This window comes from Neodiprion fabricii, chromosome 1, assembly GCF_021155785.1.
Source record: "Neodiprion fabricii isolate iyNeoFabr1 chromosome 1, iyNeoFabr1.1, whole genome shotgun sequence".
NCBI classification, from domain to species: domain Eukaryota; kingdom Metazoa; phylum Arthropoda; class Insecta; order Hymenoptera; family Diprionidae; genus Neodiprion; species Neodiprion fabricii.
In genome coordinates this window covers 1-23,302 of record NC_060239.1, presented here as the reverse complement: position 1 = coordinate 23,302, position 23,302 = coordinate 1, and the positions used below count along the sequence as shown (strand labels likewise).

The following is a 23,302-nucleotide window of genomic DNA, read 5'->3' as shown; positions in this document are numbered from 1 at the left end:
CACATCTGCAATAAAACGTGGGCTGGAAGGGTAATGAATTTAACGCCTTGGTTTCAAGAAGCTCCATAACAAAATATGATAAGATGAGGGACAGGGGAGATCCCATTGGCAGACTGAACGTTTGTGTGTAAATGGACCAGTCGAACGTAAAGACTGAAGCGTCGAAACAAAGTAGTAGGGCTGAGCTAAATTCGTCGAAAGGTAGTGCATTTTTTTTTTATTTGATCTCATTTGCTTACAACTGACGAAATTCGCCAAATCTGTTGGAACATTCGTAAAGTGGAAAATAACGACTAGTGATACTAACATATGACTTTCTTTAATCTAACAATTCTTACTGTTAACAACGAATTCAAAGCTATCCTTTACATTCGACTTTGGCCTGGAGCGCAAAGATTTCAAGATGTTATTAATATACTTAGCCAAATGGTAAGTAGGACTGTTGACAAATGAGACAATGATACGTAACGGGGTGCCAGTTTTGTGGACTTCTATTAGCCTCTCCCTAATACCCGAGAATGAGTTAATTTTATTTTGTCGTTGTTGGTGTTTGTTAGTGATAGAAGATCGAAGATCGAAGACCGAAAGTCGAAGATTCTTGACACGGCGGCGGCGGCCGTGTGTATCGTCATAGTACGACGACACACACACACACACACACGCACACACACACACACACACACTAACACGCGCGCACACACACACACACACACACACACAGAGAGAGAGAGAGAGAGAGAGAGAGAGAGAGAGAGAGAGAGAGAGAGAGAGAGAGAGAGAGAGAGAGAGAGAGAGAGAGAGAGAGAGAGAGAGAGAGAGGTTTTTATTGCCCAAGTTGAATGTTCGCGCAACTTTATTAATATTGTGTTAGTTTGTAAATTTATAACAACAAATATTTTAGTTTCGTTATATTTGTATGATGTACCTATTTACCACGTATAAGATGACTAAAGGGTCACAACAGTAGATTTCCTTTCTTATTCCACATGACAAGTAGTTCAACGTTATAGTAATTCAAATTACGTACTTATTGTCCACGCCAGAAATTCGTGGGCCGATACTCGAATCGGCAGTTACGTACGTTCGCTTGGCCGGTGAGGGCGCAGCGCAAGTTAGTTAGTCTCGAGCGCTCGAATAGGTAGGACGTGTTAGGTTTTCCTTAGACACGCGCGTCGATTATTTCGTTTCGCGTAGTTTTAAGATTTATCCGTTTAAGTTGGTTGGTGGAGACGCGGTTCACCCTCCGGTTGGACGTTACAGTAGAAGAACTTAGAGAAGAACTCTGGTTAAACGACCTAAACAGTGAACAAATGCGTAGCTATATAGTGCAGCTACAAGACTTAATTAGAAAGTTAATGAATGAGAGTGCGACTTTCAGTCATATTTACGAATGTTTGTTTATAGGGGTATGCTCTCGCGCCCCGCGTTTCTTTCAACTATCGGCTAACGAGGTGCGAACCGAGAGAGACCGATTATATTAGGCATGTAACTCTCTCGCTCACGCCTCCGCCTCACTTTGGCCGTGTTCGTAAATTGACTGCCACTACTGAAAATTCTCTAGGACAGAAACAGAGCTGTCCATGAACTCAGCAGCGCAAAAGAGATGAAAGATTGCTGACAGTACTGTCAGTCAATTTTCGAACACGGCCTTTCCATACTTTTCATGCATGCGAAGCTGCGTGCAGTATGAGTTCTAAAGATCTAGCTTCATAATTTGTCCGCAAACAACTTCTCTGACGTCTCATCGTTTGGAACACAATATTGCGGGAAACGTCAAACCACCGTGATAAACTTTTACCAATCGCATATCGTAGCAGATTCACACAGGGTGTGTCGATACCAGTCGATACTTTTTGTGGCGGACTACGTATATTTATCATTGCCCTCCGACACTCTTACCTGGGTACGTAATATAAGTATTGGCGCGAACATGAATTGCAAAGGTTAGTTAGGTTAATTTAATCTTGGTTAGACAAGCTCGGCTTTCGTTGTTCTGTAAACTTTTCGAGTAGTCTGTTAAGATACGTACGTAAGTTAAAGTTGAGCATATTTTCTGCAGCAGGATTAAACGTTGCTGGACAGCATCCCGTAAGCAAAGTTAAGGCTTACAGTGACATTGAAAGGCTGCTAGAATCTGATACAAACTACGGTGGTGATGATTTGGTACAATTTGAAGCGGACCAAGTAAGTGTCGATAAACATTTTTTTTCTCCACTTCCTGGACTCGTCAGTTTCTTGCTGAACATGCCGAAAAAACACAATTTATTACGAACTTCCGACGTTATTTAATTGCTTTAGTACATTGATCCATTTTTCATTTATTTGTCCTCATATTCTAAAGCGTATTTATACTTTCAGTTTATTTCCGACCAATTCTGTATGACTTATCCAAAAAAAAAACGGGTTAAAGAGAAAATCAAAGGACTTACCGAATCTGTTGCTTTCCAAGAGCACATGGAATTTGAATTCTGCTTTCCCCCTCAGTTAACGGTAAAGCGAATTTCCACACATATGTTCCTACTGAAGCATTCCAATAAAACTTTCCTTCCCATCATTTCCTATACTGGCTATTTGCCAGGAATTTACAAGTCAGGGGATTGTGTTCATGGTCAAACCTCAACATTTTTCTTAACATCACAGGTGTCCTGTACAATCTTTTTGAACAATCTGCAGCTTATTATGTGCATGCATACTCGAATTGAATTTATTTTTACAACATATAACTATCTTGAATTTGATCAATATTAATGCGTCATGCTTTGTCAATTTCTCTTAGGATGATCGTCATTACAAACAAAATTTTGGCACAATGGAAGATGCCAATGATCGAATATTAAACATTTTACAGGACACAATGGCAAAACAATCAAGCATTGGCATGGCTAATTTCTCAAAAGTCGAGCCAAAGGTGAGTTTCAAGCAGAGTTGTAAATAATGTGTTAAATTTTTTAACGCACTGACATTTCCATTAATCATTAATTTTTATTTTTAATAGGAAGATTTGCATTAATCATTAATTTTAATTTTTTAATGGCAGGTTTTTCCATCGACTATTAAATTTATTTTTTTAATGGGATAAATTTCCATTACCCATTGAATTTATTTTTTAAATGAAAAAAATTGTAATTAAATATTGAATCAAATGGCTAATGTATTATTTTATTCGTTAAGAATTTTACGACCCTAGTTGAAATATGGGTATTACTTAGCTTATTTAACATGTGCAGATGTTCTAAGTTCTTTAATCCTACAATTTCTATGATCGTCAGGAGATCGATTCTCTATTGCGCCAAGGTTATGAAGCTTATCGCTTTGGGAATTATGGATTAGCATCTACCAAGTATAGAACAGCCTGGGAAATTATCAACGATGCCACCGTTAAGGTAATTAGCATCGTATAATCCTGATAATGACCTAGTATATTGTAATTCATACAACTTATTATACTTTATATACCAAGGTGCAAACCAGATTTATCAACGAGGACGTCATTTGTTATATGTTGTGCGTCACTTTGCTGGAAACGAACCAACTTAACAACCTGTCAGAATCAGTGGAATTGCTAATTTCTCTTGAGAAACGTAGCTCACATGTGCTACCAGCTGTGTATTTTGCTCTAAGTAAGGCTCACCATAAACATTACAGGTATTGATTGCTCGGCACTCAAACTTTTTTTTTCCGAGGTATACAACACGGGGATTCATCACTTGTAATTTTGAGTTTTTCCTAATTTACCAACATACCTTATGCTTTGTTGTAGTAGTCCATAATTTGTTTTTTTTATTGCTCAGTTAATACTTTTGATCAGGAATCACTTACCCAAGACCTTGTCAAATTAAGTATTTTTGGATATGCTTCTTGCAAACTAACAATTGCTTGTCTGTTGTCTTTAAAGAGGATAGGTGCACGTCCTGATGTGGATTCTGCTTGTTTAATAAAGGCTACCAGTGTTTTTTGCTACCATCGATATAATCGGCATAGCAGATGACACAGGCTGCCTTGAATTGGTCAGAATCTATCTTAGGAAGTATATACTTGAGCTTATTTGACTCAATTCTCTCACAGTGAGATATATGTTTTTCTATTTCCTACTACATTCCTCTACTGAATCATTTATCTAAATGAATTCTACAAACTACCCTCGCATATTCATGATGTGGAACGTTTGCCAAATGTCATTACTTTATCTTCCAAGAGACAGCGTTTCCCCATGTACTTGATATTTTTTTCGTTGGACCCCACTTGAAAATATGCCTTTTGGCACATGTGACGCAGGCTCTTGAAAAGCGTGCAAAAAAACTCCAATTTCTTACACGCGTTTCATACTCACTATGGGTGAATTTTCAATGGTATTAGGACAAAATAAATCGTGTGCATTACTGACGGATGGCGATATCATTCGTGTGACCAGCCTCTTTCCTATTGTACTATTCCTTTATTTTGCTGATAAAAATAGCCAACAATACAAACCATCATTGGTGCTCACTGTTGATACACGCTGGATCAAGTCAAAATCTGGGATCAAATAAAATTGTTGGTTAACGATTCTGTACGTGTATCCAGATCACCAAAATTCGAATGATTGCTCTAATTTGACCTATGTCTGGAACGCAAATAAGATGTGAAATCATTGAGAACAAGTTTGTGGTTTTCGAACATTCATATTTACATAATACAGTGTAGAGTTTCATAAAACTAGCTAAACGTCTAAAAGAATGTGAAGCAGTTTTATAAGAGAGAGGTTTGAGAACCTGAACAGGTGGTGGTCATATCCTGGATATCTTTCATGCTCTAAGTCATAACTAAATCAAAAGACTTTTGATAATTATGTATAAATCTGTCACCAGATTTGCCTTGGCGCTGAAAACGATCGAAGAAGGTTTCGCTTTCCTTCGTAGTGGCGTTGAATTGCCATTACACACAATACCAGGATCAAATATTATTCTACCAGAATCTACTAGAGATGGGTTATCGGTATGCTACATTTAATATTTCTATATCTGGTGTTATTTATACTGTATTCAAAGATTATTTGTAACTTTGAAACGTATTAGATATATTTCTAATCAGGACTCGACATTCTTACTTTCGCTGCACTACTGAAAAATGTTGATTCAGAAACAGGCGAGTGGATAAAAGTCCAAAGTTGAAACAATCACTCGCTTGTTAAAGCACTGTTTGGATGTTGTAACATAGGTTTCTCTGGCTGATATGAAAGAGGAATGTTCAAAGTGGCATCCCCCAGACGCAGTGTGCTGCCTGGGTGAATGTGTCCCCAGTTCACGGTTGTACAGCCCAAATCGAAATATATATTTCAGGTAACTATCGTTATTAATTTGTCATTGTGATAGCTAAAGTATATGGGCCTTGCCATGTGAAATTGACCGGCTGATTTCACTGACACCGCTCGATTTTTGTTTGCCATTTTATATGATTCAAGGCATATTACTAGGATCAACCTTGATTTCTTTTTGACGTTTCCTATCAAGCAGTTCCCCAAATTGCAGTAAGTCAATGATTTTATAACTCCATGTAACTTCAAATCTAGGTGACCAATAAAAAAAAGTTCTAGTTCAAAAATTTTGCTGTTTTCTTAGATCTTTTCGATAGCAGCATTAAAAAAATTCTTTTGCCGGTGACGTGCCGTTTTTACCGCAAATCGCCGTAAATTACTTGTAACAAAAAAGTGCCCTGATTGATTCGGCTAAAATTTAAATACAGTATGCTCTTTTCAATCTTGAACATAATCCATAAATTTCAAAGTTGGCCGAGCAGCAGTTTGGAACTTTCAAGGAAAATAATACATGCATCAATCACAAATTTTTGTGAATTTTCAGCTCAAACTGTATTTTCGAGCTACAGTTAGTGCAACATTACGACAAATATTTACGATATGCCAAGCAACGTCGAATTTGAACCAAAGATTGAAACATTTCTTGAAACATTTCTTGAAACATAAAAAAAATACTATCACGAAATTTAGAATTCAGATAAAATGGCATCAGGAACAGGAATGAAGAATATATCGAAAAATAATATCGATGAAAAATTTGTATTGAAATATTACTTGGGTGTCCAATTTTAACATATCGATATCTGCAAACGAAGATTTAACTCCATATTGATCATGTGCTCTACATGAGAGATATGTGATTTTATTAACTTTTGTGTTTGAGCATTAGGGACGAGCGTTTCTATATTGGCACGACGGAGTTGTGTTTCTTATTAGAAGCCATCAATATGTTGAAATTTTATATCCAAGTATCATTTCAATACAAGTTTTTTACTGTTAAAGTTATTCGTTTTATTATTCAGTATCATTCTTGATGCCATGCCATGTGAATTTAAATTTCATATAAATATTTTTTCCTCAGTTTGAGAAATAGTTTAATCTTGGGCTCAATATCAACATTGTATTACATACCACAATATTTATTGTACTGTTTCATTATGAGGTTGAAAAATGTCTAAAGTCTCTTACTATACAATTAGCCACAACGACTATGGCAATTTTGTATTACCAAGAATTGACACCGATTTGTGGCAAAAACTGCACGTTAACGATAAAGGAATTCTTTTTCAATGCCGCTATTCATACCATCTAATAAAGCAGCAAAAGTTTTTTACAAGAACTTTTTTCATTAGTCAACCTAGATTTGAAGTTACGTGAGACTATAAGATCGTTGAATCGCTGAAGTCTAATATTTCAGACGAGAGTCATGGAGAACTGCTTCATTCAAAAAATCTAAAGGAAATCAAGGTTGATCCTTTTAATATTTACTTGAATAATATAGAACAGCAAAAGAAAATCCAGAGAGATCAGATAAAAAATAAAATTTTTTTTGTTCCTTTTGACACGGAAAGCCCATAGTGATATTAAGATTAAGAAGGTGAGACATAGACTCTCGTGCAAGTGGGAGCGTTGGGTAAATAGAGAGTGAAGGTAGATCACTGAGTCATTTCTGTCTTTCTCTAACGACATATGCACGAGAGAGATAAATATGGCTCCCTGATCTTTTGTCTCTCTATATTCATCCGATGCTTTCAGCACTGCCTCACCTCTTCTATTCTAATATCTCATGGGAAATCTCCCTACATATTAGACATATCTATTTTTATGCCTTGCTTCTTTAAAATTGAAATCCAAACATACCCTGGAGACAAATTTGGTTTGTCTCCTTTGTAAACCATCTCAGTCCAATAATTTTTCCTCTTCAGTGATCCTGCATTCAGTGGAATGGTTGTTGTAACCTGCAGTAATAACAGACACCCTTGTACAATCAAGTTTCATCAAGCATGTTGGAAGCTAAAAAAAGATCAACTATCTGCTGAAAAAAAATTATCTGACAAGGTAGTACTAACTGTTTATAATTTGGTACAGCAGCAGTACTTCCATACCGAGTATTTGCCAATGTACAGAATTATGTTAAAATTACGCAGGACATCATTGGCTGCGAATGTTTCACACCCAACTGTGCGAATGGCCAGGGTGAGTGCAGCTTGATAACCAAGGTAGAGGTTTACGGAGACAACGGTAAATTAAAAACGTGTATTGGGGCACCTGCAAATCCCGTAGTCTGGGTAAAGCGACGCTATCCATCCAAGGGCGCTATACCCAGACAGTTGGTAAGTCTTCATACAAAAATGCATGTAGAACGCGAGCATGTTTTACGCTATTTTCCATGTGTGTTTTCTGTGCACAAAGTAGCCGTTTCTATGACAGTCGAGTGATTCTGTGAATGCACATGCGCAGAGTACTGAAATGACTACGTTCAAGTCCTAAGAGTCGAAAGTGGTATTTTCTGTACCGTATGCAGGCGCTGTCGTGAAAAAATCTGACATCACGCGAGCCTAACCACAATTACAAAACTCTTTTTTGGCAACGATCCTTTCGCCTCCCATATTTGTAATATTCACCTTTGACCCTTACACGTACTTACCTACGACTCGTATTGCAAACTTACGCTTGGCCCGAAAAGCTAGAGTTCGCCTCCTTGTTATACAATATACTATTGTTACTAATTTTGGGCTAAGAAAATACAATATGGTACACAAAGTATAAGAATGAGGGACAAGTTTGTCGATATATCTAAGTCAAGTTGGCTTTGTCAAATACTGCTAGTTGGTTGAATTCCTCCAATCTTCGGGTGGCTTCTACCAAACGTACATCTCCAACACCAGCCAAATATTGCTGAGCAATCATTACCTCTAACTTACAAATAAAGTGTATAGTACAGTTTTAGCAATTTTTTCTACTTTGACTGTTACTCAACTAGGACTCAAGTTTTCAAACCTTTCTCTTGGGTACATTCGAAGTTTAAAAAGATTTACCCTATATGTATTCCTGGCATTGGCATTCTGACACCTTTTCAAATGGGTGATACAAGGTCAAGTCAGGCAGAATTCAACTTTATAGTTGTCCATCAATAGTGTTTGTGCTATCCGACTACATGATATGTTAGCTTAACATTCACGATTCCACATTCGTGTCAAGTGTTGCCACTGAAATTATATAAAGTCAGCCGGGGTATTCTTACTAATTAAAAATGTATTACTGCAATTGACTACCATTCGTGTTTTCATTGGATAATCTAGGATAAACCAAAGCGACACTCAGAAAAGATACGGCGGCCTGGTATAATCACAGTACCCCGATCCATTTGTAAAGAAGCCACTGGTGAAGATTGGTAAGACTTGGTTTATCATTTGGCATTACAGCAATTAAGACATGTAGCTATATGCGATATTTAAAACAACCGATATGATATTTGCTTAATTTTACTTTTTCAATAACCATTCGCATCGTGATTCATTGTGATGTCAGGCCTATCATTTTTAGTAGTACAAATCAGCGATATTACCAGTGAAGTTATCATTCTTTTCAGTGTTGAGAAAGCATGGAGATTGGCTCGATTATCGAATTTGAGAGAGAATAATTTTGGAATAAAAAGTGACTGCGAAGTGAGTATGAAACTTGGATTCTGGAGCGCAAAAATTGCTATATAATGAATTATCACTTTCTGTATATCATTTTATAATGCATTGTCACGGCAGGTAGACTTCATCATATAGGTTTGCGAGCTTTTTTAGATAAGTTTGGAATTACTGTTTATGTTAAAAAAATAACGTGTGTTACAGTGGCGACCAGACGCCGTAATGTATGGAAATCCTCAGATGGTGGAAATTGGCGATTTTTTGGGAGGTCCAATTTTTGAAAATGACTGCTCGCAAATGGCTGCTGTTAAGACGTTCATATTCACGTGAGTAACAGATAATATCGGTCATTGACCAAATATAGTCTCGCCCAATTGCAATTATCATTATCGAATTAAAATGTTTTCAAACATAAATGAACAGATTGGAAATAGAATAAAAAAATCACAGCCAAAACTCTTTTCTATTTAAAGAGGATTTTACTGAATTCTCACCAGGGACCATAGAAGATCTTGAAAAGTTGATTTGAGACAAAACCATGACTTTTCCAAGGAACTTCTTATGGCGCCCCAGTGTATGGCGATTTTCTCAGTGGAGAGTAAATTAATGGGACCAACACAAAACCGACACACGGTAGTTTCCCGTTAGCGAGCACATACATTCCGCTTAAATTGAATGTGATATGTAACACCTCAGAAGTTCCTTTTGCGGGCGTCCCGCGACGGCACACCCGGTTTTGTTTTTTTTTTTTTTTTTTTTTTTTTTTTATAGTCAATGCTCTGCATAGGAGCGTTGGAACCAACATTACTGGATATTTGAAGACTTTCCTGAGGCACTTCTCAATTTTCATAGTGAGATTGCAATGGGCTATTACAATTATCATTGCCCAGAAAAATATCAATGTATTTATAATTGTATCGGATTGACCATTACTTTAATAGGTAGACTTGTAAAATATAGACGAATCGGACATATCTTTCGTATCGTGTAATGTTATTTCTGTATAAGTGATATAAATATTATCTGCCTTCAAAACATCTCCAGTGTATCAAACCGAAATTCCACGTCAGTCTTAGTGTTTCAAAAGCAATTGGATTTCAATGATCACCTTATTCATGTCTGTTGGCAATTAAAAGCAATTGCTGTTATGCTTTGTACCACTAAACTGAATTCAATGTAACTCGTACTAATATTTTCGATTAACTCCTCAGATACTTTTACGAGTTCATCAAAGAAAACGGTTGTGTTAAGAAGCAAGAGATTTCACAAAAATGGGAAGAGGATAAATTCGTATTCGATAATTATAGCAACGCGTTAAATAACGAGACAGGTGAACGGATTAGTTTTGTATGTCATGTAACCACATTCGCACAGACGTACTACATTCGCGAACGATGTAGATTTGTTTTGTTTGCCTAGATTCACCTACCATTGATTATTCTTATACTTACAGATATTAGCGACTTTTTACTACAATCGTACAAGCTTGTCTCCCTGGGAGACTACATTGGTGTTGCCGAAATTTTGCCGGAATTATTCGCGGTAGTTCGGAGTGAAGTTTGCGGTTGCCTTAAATTTCTGCTAGCCGATCCGCTCCGCTCCCGAACAGCAATAATACAAGGTTTGCCTTGCCATAATAAACGGAATACGTGCATTTCATTGAAGTTGCGACTGTTATTGTCAATATTTTTGAGTCAATGCAAGGTCTGGTAGTGATGATTTCAAGCAACAATAATTACCATGAATTTACCGAGCAAGATGACACTCTGGCTATATGGTTTCAACAATTAATAATGTTATATTTATGATTATCAGACGACGTCTTTAATTTGATAATTGGTGATTATGAGGAGAAGCAGAATAGAACCCAAACAATGTCCCACGGATATGATACAGATACAGATACGGATAAAATGGTTAGTATAATTGTCAATCAATAATTATATCGGAAATTGTTCGTATCCACCTCAATTCACCCTCGTGCGTATTTTCAGATGATTGGGATATCTGCTTCTCCGGTTGTCGCCGATTCCCACAAGATACCTTTGCCTACGTACGAAGCCCGTGATTTTCGAGGGGCAGATAAAAGTATGGAAGATCATGATCGTCAGCAATCACGAGATGATAATACTCCTTGGATGCTGACATTTCACGAAATCTCGTCACCTACCAATTCGACATGTTCAAATGATGTTTCAAATGTGGTCATCAATAACGTTGAGAGCAATCACTGGACTATAACCGAGAACTCTGCAGACCTGGGAGCAACCCTTGGTGTAGATCATTGTCATGAAATGATGCAAAAAATTAATCTTGGTGATGAAATTGAAAACGATCTGAATAGAGTCCAAACAGATTGCGAATCAGCAGTGAATAATTGTCAAGATGACGCAGTTAAGCTCAAAAATAACTCTATGACGGATACATCGTATGACATCTGTAATACCCCTGAAGAACCAGAAGTCATTCATTCTGTAAACAGAGATCCCGCCACAGATCCCGCCGTTTGTAAAGTAACCCTTAGACGTGACATGCACCAGAGCTCCGCGTTGTACGCTTTTGACATGAACTGCTCCCATCGGGAAAGTGAAGTTCCATTTGACAGGACATCTAGCAAATCGGCACATATTCACAATGCCTGCAGTTTTGATTTGGATGCGGCCAAACCTAAAGGCGTCTGCACGGATAGAATTGATACGGTAGGTGCAGAATTTGTTTATAGATTTTTTGAAGATCGGCTAGACATATCAGCAGCTACGATGATTATTGATAGAAGTTAGAAAGGTCAACATCCTTGACATTCAAAATAAAGTCACTCTGTTCGCAATTCACTCTGAATTTTTTAACTAGTCATATCGATTACATATGACGTCAAAGTCAATGAGGTAATATGTGTTACTGATATCAGGAAGCAATGTAAACTAGGAGACAGCCCCAACTCTGCTGTTGAAGTAGGCAGCATTTTCATGTGAAACTAGACTTTAAAAAAATTTTCCTCGCTCAAATCAGTTGTGGACATAATTTGAGTTTGAATATTTATTCAAAATGATCGTATTTTCAAAATGAGTAATAGATACAAGCTAGCAACAAGTTGTTTAGCCTTGAACTTGTTTATTGTTACAAATGTATACCTAACGTTGAAATCACCACGAAACCTGAGATGCCCCTTATTCGAATAAAATTCGGTGAAAATCATCTTCAATCAATTTTTGATTAATTTTCGCCAGTAACGTCAAATATTAACAGTACCAGCGTATGCTATATCTCATTTTGTACACACTCTAATCAGCATTGATTTACATTTGCTTAGAGAGTTCAGAATCTGGAAAGAGAACTGACGGAATATAAAATGGTATCTTCTGCAAGTATGTCTGAGCTTGTAAAGGATTCGCACAGACTCGAGGTTCAATGCTCCAAACTTGAATCAGAAAAATCACAAATTATGGAGAAGATCCGAGAGTGTCAGCTTGATTTGCGGCGCTGCACTGAAGATAATGTAACTTTGAAGTTGAAGAATACCGAGTTGATGCACAAGTATGACAAATTGTTTGAAGAAAAAACCGAGATCGAACACAACTTTAACGTGCTTCTCAGAGAAAAATCTGCAATTGAAAATCGTTTAGGAGTACTTGAAAAGGAGAGGAACAAGACGGACAAGAAGTTGCAAAAGTATGAGTTACATCAGTCAGATAGTAGCAACGCAGATCTTAATCCAATGTAAGTGTTACAATATTTGACTGCATTCTTAAACATATTGCAATGCAAACCATTCTATCGCTTGACATTTACATGGCTCGATCAAATTTTTCAGGGACAACGGTCTCAAAGTACAAACTCAATTCGGACAACAACAGAGTTTGGAATTTCTGTCACGCTCCAACCAACGCAAAGCAAGACTCGATTTTTTAAACAACGAATTCTTCATGGACAACATTATACTTGAGAAGTGAGTTGGAGATATTTTGAGTATCACTTGTCGGTTCCGTAGAATTACTTTCCGAGTATTTTCACACTCGGGATGATTTGTATTCAATTATTTATTTGAGTTTCAGAGCGCTTGAGAAATGTAACGATCATATACACATGCTGAAGGAGGTGGGTAAATTGTTTGAAGTGCTAACCGGTCGGCAATTCCCAATAATGGATGTTCAAGCGGAATGGAAAAAAATGCACAGCTATCTCCAGCATATGGCATTGACTTACAAGGTCAGCTTGCTTAATAGCAATACAAAATAAATCGAATGTAATATATTAACAGTAATACTAGATGTTTGGTCTTTCAAGATATATCAGTAGTGGTAAATCTTGTGGAACCCACGCGTTAGAGCAACTATTTCATACATTCGATTTTCGTTTATAATTGCTCACCTTTAGTGTATTGTTACGTAAAGATGAAGAAGATAGAACGTTAGGAACAACAATCGGTGCAAATCGGTTTAATCCAAATACAGTAGAACTTTGTTATTATACGTTTCGCTACAAGACGATTCTCCGTTGTGCGATTGGATAATCTTATCCCTGTACCATACAACAGCTAGGTTCTTCGTACTTACGTATTTAAAAAGTTTTCGTACTTAATCTTATTACCAAGTGATCTTCGAAAGAACAGGTGTTTGTTCGCAAGAACACAGATGCCCCAAAGAACAGTGTAGTGTCAACGTTTTGTTATAATTCAATAATAGAGCGACAACTTGCAATTGCGAGTTTGGAATTAGCAACTCCCAGAGAAAAAGATGTTCTCCAAATTTTTTATTGCAGAGAAACTTATCGCCCGCATGCGTCCCGAACGAATTCAGTGTTAATGGTTCTTATACCGAATTTGGTCCGTTGTAGCATTATCGCGTATTCTTTGACATACCTGAGGACCAATAGGAAACGCGGCGACAATGCTCAGGTAGAAAATGACCTTTCTACAGTTTGCTGGAAGGACCCTTTATCTTGCTCTGAACATTTTGAATTCAGTATTGTCTTCACAGTGCCAAGTGCGAGTATCGCATTGGTTAACATTCTGTGCATGCGTGTATTTGCATACCTACTCTTGTTTAGTATTTGCTTTTAATGACAATATTCCGAGACTGCAATCGCATTATGAATATGCTCCCGAACCATGCATATATGTTTAGTGACATCACAGAACCAACAACTTTATTCTAGAAGCATAAGAATTATGTAACATTTTTACAGGAAAAGTACTTGGAGGCAAAAGCATTGTTGGAATCAGACAAGCCAATCAAAAACATGGAAGTTACCAAACCATCTCTGAATATCATATTTCCACAACCGCTTAATCTGGTGGAGATATACTACAAGGGTCAAGCGAAGTTCATGAGTCATCCAATGTCCTTTATGCAAAGTCAACAGACCGCGCCAAGTGCCCATCACCAGCACCTTGGTTACTTTCACCCACCATCAGGGGTACCTTACCAGGGCCCAAATACACAAGCCAGAGGAAACGGAGTGCATTGGAATATGCTTTACGAACCCACGTCCAGAGACAATCAGGGTCCACGAATACAAAGTAATTTCTCAAACTGGACACCTTGTGCCACCAGTGTAAAGAAATTGAATTTGGACCCACACTTCTGCTCCACAAGCAAGAATGACCACATAGGGCAGAGAAATGTAAGGGATGCGATCCACGGTGCCGAATTTCAAAGGCAACGTGATATTAGTGAACATCAAGCATCTTTGCCTATAGGCCATTTTGAACCAACTGCACCCGCAAAGCGTTCCAACGATGAAACTAAATGTATAGATGTTACGTTCCACAGTACTAAAAAGCAAAATTACACAGATTCGTGTGAGGGTCGTTCTACAAAGATAGTTGGTATGAAATCACCGGAGAACACATTACAGACTCTGGGCAATAGGTACATATAACTAACAACCTGTATTGTGCAAGGAATCCCTGGTGAACGTGCAACCTCCAAGCCACGCTTGCTCAGCCAGCACCGAAACACGCACAAATTTCACACGACTCGAGGGTCGAGGACAAATCCTACGTCAAAAGACTTGTGCATGTATCGACGCTGGTGGTGTGCGCGTGGCTTGGAGCTCACCCTTGCATCAGAGATTCCCTGTAGGCAATTTGCAATTGTGCAGCACGATTACTTACCAAGCTTGCAAATTTAAATAAATTACATTGGCTACCGTTGCGGCCTATTCAAAACGTTTCATTACAGCAATATTGCCAAGTGAGTCAATGTTTTCACAACCAATAGTAATACCGGAAATTTCTCCCATACTTTTCCTAGACAATCACTTGCACCGAAAAAAATTGGTATAGATCTGCTGGTCCACGAACTGGAAAGAAAATTTTTAGGAGTCCCAGAGTATGTTACAACTTAGATATTTAACGTTTTCATTGTTTGACGTTCATTGTTGCCTCATTTTATCAATCTTTCATCCAGGTTTGATTTACTGGAGAGCTTACAAGATTTGCGCAGATCGCACAATGATACACTATCCGGAATGCGTATAGATGACATATTACGAGAATCGGAACAATTTGTTATGCAACGTCAGGAGAAGCGTGAGTATGAATTTACGAACATGTCAAAGGACTATGTCAGTAAGACTTCGCTTGAGCTTGAGGTACTAAATAAAATGCTAAATGTACGTTTGTTAATTGGGATGACAAAACTTGGTATATTTTATACCTCAGGCGCTTTAATATCTGAAGCTAAACCTTGTGGCTCGTATTTGACAACCGTCTACTTACATTGTCGAACAATATATTGCAAAATGAGACACAATATGGAACGAGTAGCGCATAAATTCTGTGGTACTCCACCAGCTCCTTTTTGGTTACGATAGCATTGTTATGTGTTATAAGTAGACATGCAATTCTGACAATTCCAGATATGGTTCTATATTCGCAACCCAAGCAAACCTCGTCGTTGGAACGACCTGTTCTACCCTCAAATAACTGTAACCAGTGGAAAGTTTCGTCGTCTACACCCTTAGGTAAAATTTCAATTCGTATATGTCAAACAATTCATATATCATGAATATATGTTTTAGGGCAACAAAAAAAAATTGGAGTCATGAATCAGAGGCAAGCCGAGGAACTGGGTAAAATATTTTTATTTCTCTACACTTTCTGCTAGTTCGATATAAAAAATTACCAAACCATGTCGTCAACATTATCAGTATTAGTTTGTTAACAGCGTCTAGAACAAATCCGAGAATGCTACGAATCCAAGTCGTGATTTAACACGTTCGGCGTACCCGTTGGTCATCGAATCACACTTCGAGTTATGCATGTTACGCACAAACTGATGATTGTGCAAAACTTAGGGTTGCTGTAGTTAAATAGAGTCATAGCTGCCTACTGTGGTTTCTTACAGTTTCACCTTTATCTATCATCTGTATTCCAGTTAATTATCGAGCCAAGGTACCAGCTTTGACGAAAAAACCAGGCTGGAAAACCATACCGTCGGGGCTTGTCGACTGGACAAAAGACGATGAAGATTCCGAATGTACGATTTGTTTAGAGATCATGAAGTCAAGTGACAAGGAAGCACCTGTGTACAACTTGCCGTGTCAGCATTCCTTCCATACTAAGGTGAGTTTCGGTTTGTTTTCATCACAAGTAAACGAAAATGTAGCGTATTTGCATGTAGCTCTGTATGTTTTTCGTTACAGTGTATACGAAAATGGTTGTGCAGTAACAGCGTATGTCCCATGTGTAAAATACACTGCACTATGGATGAAGAATATCCTCCACTGCCTTCATAAAGTTTTAAACCAATGAACAATGCAAAGGTATAACCGCCTGACAACTAGTAATCCATGGGTCATAATAAAACAGATATATTTGACGTATCGGTCGACAGATGTCATGTTCTAAACGTGAAACGTGTCCCAGAAACGGAACTCAAACTGCCAACTTGTACGTGCGGTATCACGTGAGGGAGCGCCAACAATTATGCCCCGTATCATTTTACTATGACTTTGGAAATCGATAGTTCTTTTTCCAGTGTTAACAATTCTATAAATTTTTAAATTGCGGTATACAACTTAATGGTGAATCCTGTGCACAGATATTATTGTGTGTAAATTCGTGACGATTTATGGCCCATGAAATATGGCTCAGCAATGATATTTAGATTGGGATCAGATCTCGGTATAACGAACTGTCTTGACGAAAAGTATCTGCATCAGCGTCCTAATTCTTTTTCTAAAAATACTGTATTCAATCACCTGGAATATTCCAAATCGGCAGTATGCTATGACGATTACTTCGGACACTGAACTCAACTGTCCATAGTAACACTACTGTTACAAGCAAACATATCGAATGATATTCTTTGATTTACATTCCGACAGATTCGCAGACTTTAAATTATAATTAGAACAAGGCATTCAACAAATCGTCCTTCGCCGACCGATGGGAAGAAATTATACATACACGGCTAAGATTTAGTCATTGAACATTTGAGATCTAATGGCATGTACAATCGTTATACATCTCAATCCCACCAGAAACTGACGGAGAAACTCTGGGACAATGCAGTGACGTGATGCCACCACCCTGGTGGAATAAACAACATCTCACCAGGGCCCAGAGTAGACGTCATGCCGATAGCCTTCTCGAATTTGGGCCACTTTTGAAAGTCCGGTCTTGTAGGGTCCACACGAGCTGTATTAGTCAGGAGTTTAGTTTTGTAAGGATATAAATTGGAGGTTTGCTGAGGATGAAACAGTATGACTTCCTTATGCCCGAATACCTTACAGAGAAACAAAGCAAGATTAGGTGAATCCATAATCAATACAAATCTCTGCCTGTCCAATTAGCATAACTGCGATGAAGCGGCGAGTGTACCGAACAAGTAATCTGCACAGTAGTCCCTAACCGAACTAAGTACTAGTCTAAACTTGATTCATGAGGCATGAAAACGAATAGAGTGTGCAATTCAGAAACTTACCTGGCAGAGAAGATTATTTTTTGGGTCAAAGTGCAAAGGCGAGATAGTGCCTTTCGGCCCTAGCCATGCGTTAATATCTGGTGATTTAGCATCGACCCCGCTATCAGTGAAATTACAATAATCCGGCACAGCGATGTCGTCCATCAACTCTGGTATCTGAAATTGCGAAACTTGCGTAAACATGATTTCAAATTTTTTCCACTTGTACCAAGTAAATCAAGGTGAATTGTACACGAACGGAAATTGTCTTTAAATAAATCTGTGGCCAAGACACATTTAGTAGCGGGGTACATATTAGCCAATTACAATTAATTTGCTAAAAAGTTTCAGGCCATCATTATTCTTCGAATTAAAGCTATAAAGATCGTCAAATTTTGCTAAATAGAAACTGTGATGGAGCGCTCATCCACTTCATTTAGTGTATCCGTTAATCAAGTCTGGGCATGGAAACTATTTGACCGTTTCTAAGTTTGAACAGTAGAGCGAATAATGGCCAATTTTTGAATAATATCAGAAACAAATGATATATTACATCAATCACAATATTTAATCAGTCTGTACGTTTAATCCATCAAGTAAGAAATATGTATGTATATTGTTCCAATAGGACTTGACAGTTGTGACATTGTTGAATAAATAATTAGATAAACGTGTATATTCTACAAACTTGATTGAATAATTCGTGCTGCGCTAGATATCCTAGCTTTGGCGGTGTATCGGATGTCATATATGATACAATAAATTCTGAGAAAGTGAGCAGACGCTGAGTCCAATCTTCTGCAGTGTAATGAGAACCGATTTCAATTGGTACAGTTCTTACTCCGGCAATTTTTAGTAAATATTCAGGATTTCTCCAAAGTTCCAGGGCTTTCCAATGTTCCATGCACCCTAGCGAAGCATATACGGCTGTTAGTAGAATGCCGAGTATGACGACGATGTCAATTGATGTCACAAGAAAAAAATGTACCTTTCAAAACAGCAGGTATTTTCGGATGAAAAATATCCTTATAAAATGCCTCCATGGACGGCTGATGGTAATGAAGAACTAGAGAAAGCCCTGGAAGCTCAGTCCTTTGAAGAGCACGGCAGTCAAATGTCATCAGATTTTCAACCTTCAAACACTTTTTCCCCTTTAGTTCTAAAATTAATACGTGTTAGCCAGGTAAGCCCAGAAAGGTTGAGCTAGGATTGTTGTACGAAATTATCTGTAAAATCTGCTAAATTTTTGGTGTTTCAACTGTGTTGCTGACCAAGAAACTCTGAGTCCCCTTTTATTCTATATTACTTGCAATTGGATAAAACTTTGTCGGCACATTTTTATACAGATTATGTGAGTGACACTTATCGTAACATATAGCGACCAAAGCCAACATGCCTGTCCGTACCATGGATAAGTGAGGTCAATTTGCAAGCAACAGTGGTGAGTAACTCTGGATCAGATAAAGGCGGAGATCCTAGTAGTATACCTTTATCAATTTGCAGTATGGTGTCTTCAAATGTTTTCAGCTGTGCAATTCTTGACTTTGTCGGCACATCCTTACACTTGTGTTGCGTTAGCAATAACACCGACTAGATGAGAGGTAAATATATGCGGTATTAAATAAACTGATAATAAAAAAATTTCTAATACGAATCAGTCATTCATACTTTTATAATGGTACAAAACGTGTAACAATATTTGTAATGGATCGATACTTCCTTCCAGCAACCAGAGTTTAGCGATTCCCAAGTGCGATCGAGGCAAGCTTCCACGGTTACTATCGCATCTTGTAACCACTTGTATGTTAGGATAATCCTTAAGGTGGGAAAGAACAGAGGTATGGCATTACAAAATGATGCAAGTATAGGGTGAACCTGAACAGCGAATTCAGATGTTACATAGAAGCACAGGTGTTATGCAGGTGCGGGGACAAGTTTTTCCCGACGCTGATAGCCGCTTGACAGCACACCGGCGACCGAGAGAGAGACCGCAAGAGTATCCCACTGTAATGTACCAATAGGAGCGGAAGAAATGGAACGATACGGTACCGCCAATGTCTCCGACGAGCTAGCTTGGTACCCCAGAACATGAAAACCACAGGAACCTTGCTTTTATGTAACGTCTCAATTCGTTTACCTGAAGAAGCATTGGAATTGCGGGTAAATATCCATTATATTTACTTGGTGGAATTCATAGAAGCCCACAATTTTCTACAGATCAGTGTTAAGTGAACCTTGATTTCAAGTGGGCTGTTGCTCTCAATATCAACCAAAAGAGCCTCAGATAATGGGAAATCCTTTGCACACAGCCAAGTAATATCCATAACGATTCTGATGGATAAAGATTAAAAGATGTTAAAACAATACAATAATCGTGGAATGAGAAATCTAAATGTAATTATAGGTAAATATTTCCAGGATACAAACAGCTGTTCAGTACTTCTGCTTCACTACACAAAGATGGCCAAATAATACATAATTCCAGTCAATGACAACGTTTTGACTCGACGGAAACTCTTGAGAAATCATATTACTCTTACTTTCTAAGAAAAATTAATTTGTCAAAAAAGACTGTAATTCACAATGGTACACAAATATTTGGTCTGCTCCACGGAGTATTAAATCAGCTTTTTGAGTCCGTACAAGGGGGGAATAAAGGGTATGTTCCGATGTACACTGCGAGAACTGTTCAGTGCTCTTACTGGGAAGAAATTCGTTCCGTCGCAGTATCCTAGGGAAATATGTGACGTCATAAATTGTCGACATTTTTCTACTGTGAACACGGGCGGTTTCGAGGTAAGGTGCTCTCAGTGCTTTGATCGGGTAATCAGCAGCGTTTAGAAATTTAACAGCTTCCACTATTGATAATTATAATTATTGAATATTGTCATTTATAAATACATTGCATTGCATTCGTTATGGATACTCATATCGATCATCCTAAATTCTCAATCCGCGTCCGTGAATATTCTTTGTGCTTACACCAATCACAGTTGATTAGATGTGGTTCGTGTTTTACTGTTAGATGTAGACTTTTACTGTCCACACCTTAATTGTCGCTGAGATGTACAGCATTCTAAAGAAATATCTTGTAGAACAGATAATAAATATGCATTCACCTACATCGACTCTCACCTGTTATGCAGGGATATGTGTATATATCGTTCAATGTCAAGCTCTGGCGAACCTTATTCCAAGCTTATACCGAGAGTCCAACGTGGAAGTCGGATTACAAGCAGCGCGGTACCGTCAGCTTCAACACAAGCACAACCCTTACCGAACAGAGCGTAGTAGACAAGTGCTGCGGACGAGAACTTGTGCATATGTGGCGCTAGCAGTGCCACGTGGCAAGAAATAATTGATAATTACACAGATATTAGTCACAATTGCCACTTCTCGCCATAAGAATAAACTGATCATACCAAGGGTTATACACCACATGAAAGTTCTATAAAATTGAAATTGAGAGAATATTACAACGATGACATTATGACGACAGTAAATATTGTATACATGCAACCCTGAGCGACAACCGGTAGACTTCAAGAGAAGTCGGTGGCTGCAAAGAAAAAGTCGGAATCACTTAAGAAGCAGCCGAAATCACAAAACGTGACAATCCAAATTCTCGGATTCAAGCATGCAGCTTTGGTTGTCACGATCGAGCTTATACGCCACCTGGCGGTGACGCCTAGAGGCAGACAAATAAAGATGGCTGCAGGCTGAACACGACAAAAGCGTCCTCCACATTTATTAAATGGCGCAGTCTGGACTAGACACTACTAGTGATTTCGAAGACGCCTCAGACGTCACGGTAAATCTAGAAGAATCGACGAACGAGAATCGCTCAGTCGATGAAGCACTTGCTGGAAGAAAAAGTGACGAAGGAAACATGGCACAGCACTCGAGCAACCTGAAGCCGCCAGAACCTCTCTCATTTAGTGGGAATATTTCAGAAAACTGGAAGAAGTGGTTCAAAAAGTTCGGTATATACCTGCTAAACACGGAATCGAATAACAAAGCCGCTGAAGTGAAAATAGCCATCTTGCTTCACGCCATCGGAGAAGAGGCACAAGAAAAATACGACACGTTCGAGCTCAGTGTAGCGGACGCGAAGAACTACGACAAAGTCGTGAAAGCATTCGAAAACTTTTGTGTGCCAAAGAAGAATGAAAGTGTGTGCCGACATGTGTTTTTCCAAGGAAACCAAAAACCGGATGAATCGTTCGAAGGTTTCTTGACGGACCTGAAAAAGTTGAGTCAAGATTGTTCGTTTGGGGCCTTGAAAGATAGCCTGATCAAAGATCGCATCATCAGTGGCATAAGAAACGCACAGCTGAAGGATCGGCTCCTCCGAGAAGAAGAAAACCTGAGTTTCGAGAGGTGTACGCAGTTGTGTAGAGCAGCCGAGCTAGCCAATCAGTGAATTGAGACATTAAAAACGACCGAGAAAATGGATGTCGTCCAAACAAAACAAAAAGAAAAACAACAACCGTCCAGTAGAGGACGCAACCAGCCGCGTGGCAACAGAGGCAGAGGGCAGCAGACACAACAGCAGCAGTAGCAACAGCAGAGTAGCAGCGAAGGCCAGCCATCCAGACGACAACAAAACTATACGCAGCAGCAGAACAACGGACAGCCAAATCAGCAGCAGCAGAATCAATCGTCCTGTGAACGATGCGGGTATCGACATCAAGCGAATAGATGTCCAGCCTTCAATAAGCAATGCAAAGCGTGCAATGGGTACAATCACTTCGCGCAGGTATGTGTAAGCCGTCAAAAGATAGACGCGGTAACCGAAGATTCAACGAGGTGCGAAGTTGAAGGTAAGACTGAAAATCTTGTATTCTACGTAGTTGATTGCGAAAAAAACGACACCTATCATGCGGTTACCGAGCATTGTAAAGTCAAAACTGTTAACTCGAGTAGCGAATATAAGTTCAAATAAGGCTCAGGGAACAAAGGGTTTAATTCGGGAAAATGAAGACTTGTTCGAAGGCATCGGCTAAGTCAGGTACGTTTACGATTTCAAAATGAAACCAGGATATATAGGGAACATCGAACCTTGCACGAAGGTACCTTTTGAAGTATTAGAGGCTTATCGATCTGAACTTGAGGGTATTGAACGTCACAAAATTATCAGGCAAATAGACGAGCCAACAGAGTTCGAGAATCCGGATGTACTTGTGGAAAAACCGGATAATTCGCTCCAAATTTGCTTAGACCGTCAGTACCTGAACTCGTGCCTGCTCGGAGAACATTACAAATTGCCGCCTTTCGAAGAAATAGCTTTAGAGATGACAAACGCGAAGATATTTACAGTTCTGGAAGTTGGGTTTTCTTTCCCTAGGGGTTTTTTCCAGGGTTTTTCTATTCCGATTTTTTTTTTCTAGAGTTTTTTCCTTGGGTTTTCCCTGGATTTGATTCCCTACGGTTTTTTTTCCCCTAGAGTTTTTCATCTA

The 23,302-nt window shown here is 38.6% G+C and overlaps 2 protein-coding genes across 5 annotated transcripts; one reads left to right on the top strand and one right to left on the bottom strand.

Moving 5' to 3' along the window:
* The first annotated feature begins 1,690 nt into the window (after window positions 1-1,690).
* On the top strand, window positions 1,691-18,135 carry LOC124174603. Of its 2 annotated transcripts, XM_046553865.1 has the most exons (27): window positions 1,691-1,943; window positions 2,060-2,184; window positions 2,359-2,490; window positions 2,777-2,908; window positions 3,270-3,383; window positions 3,461-3,645; window positions 4,848-4,974; window positions 5,197-5,318; window positions 7,219-7,351; window positions 7,441-7,626; window positions 8,596-8,687; window positions 8,886-8,961; window positions 9,139-9,260; window positions 10,146-10,264; window positions 10,388-10,555; window positions 10,750-10,856; window positions 10,929-11,633; window positions 12,245-12,651; window positions 12,746-12,880; window positions 12,987-13,140; window positions 14,119-14,804; window positions 15,189-15,266; window positions 15,345-15,466; window positions 15,796-15,900; window positions 15,958-16,008; window positions 16,314-16,501; window positions 16,582-18,135. In XM_046553865.1, exons 1-27 carry the CDS (start codon window positions 1,931-1,933, stop codon window positions 16,672-16,674), a joined length of 4,677 nt encoding a protein of 1,558 aa, XP_046409821.1. In that variant the 5' UTR covers window positions 1,691-1,930; the 3' UTR covers window positions 16,675-18,135. The 2 variants fall into 2 exon arrangements, with proteins under 2 accessions (XP_046409821.1, XP_046409812.1); XM_046553856.1 differs by having other exon boundaries at window positions 1,696-1,943; window positions 10,750-10,850; window positions 16,314-18,135.
* On the bottom strand, window positions 16,003-20,163 carry LOC124174609 (bifunctional peptidase and arginyl-hydroxylase JMJD5-like). Of its 3 annotated transcripts, none has more exons than XM_046553880.1 (7): window positions 19,981-20,163; window positions 19,512-19,659; window positions 19,250-19,433; window positions 18,832-19,002; window positions 18,532-18,752; window positions 17,865-18,020; window positions 16,003-17,666 (listed from the first exon to the last, which is right to left on the bottom strand). In XM_046553880.1, the coding sequence occupies exons 1-7, from the start codon at window positions 20,013-20,015 to the stop codon at window positions 17,409-17,411; spliced, it is 1,173 nt and encodes a 390-aa protein (XP_046409836.1). In that variant the 5' UTR covers window positions 20,016-20,163; the 3' UTR covers window positions 16,003-17,408. The 3 variants fall into 3 exon arrangements, with proteins under 3 accessions (XP_046409836.1, XP_046409857.1, XP_046409846.1); XM_046553901.1 differs by having other exon boundaries at window positions 16,003-17,578; XM_046553890.1 differs by having other exon boundaries at window positions 19,331-19,433.
* Between the last annotated feature and the right edge of the window lie 3,139 nt (window positions 20,164-23,302).

What these genes read in the sequence shown, in the direction of transcription:
- LOC124174603 (XM_046553856.1), top strand. An exon ending in TACAATTTGAAGCGGACCAA is followed by an intron (nt 2,185 to 2,358) that starts GTAAGTGTCGAT and finishes TTATACTTTCAG; the next exon opens with TTTATTTCCGACCAATTCTG. An exon ending in GAGGCAAGCCGAGGAACTGG is followed by an intron (nt 16,009 to 16,313) that starts GTAAAATATTTT and finishes TCTGTATTCCAG; the next exon opens with TTAATTATCGAGCCAAGGTA.
- LOC124174609 (XM_046553880.1), bottom strand. Translation starts at nt 20,015, where the DNA reads ATGGATATTTACCCGCAATTCCAATGCTTCTTCAG. An exon ending in AATACCTGCTGTTTTGAAAG is followed by an intron (nt 18,753 to 18,831) that starts GTACATTTTTTT and finishes ATGCTTCGCTAG; the next exon opens with GGTGCATGGAACATTGGAAA. An exon ending in AGCACGAATTATTCAATCAA is followed by an intron (nt 18,021 to 18,531) that starts GTTTGTAGAATA and finishes TCGCAATTTCAG; the next exon opens with ATACCAGAGTTGATGGACGA.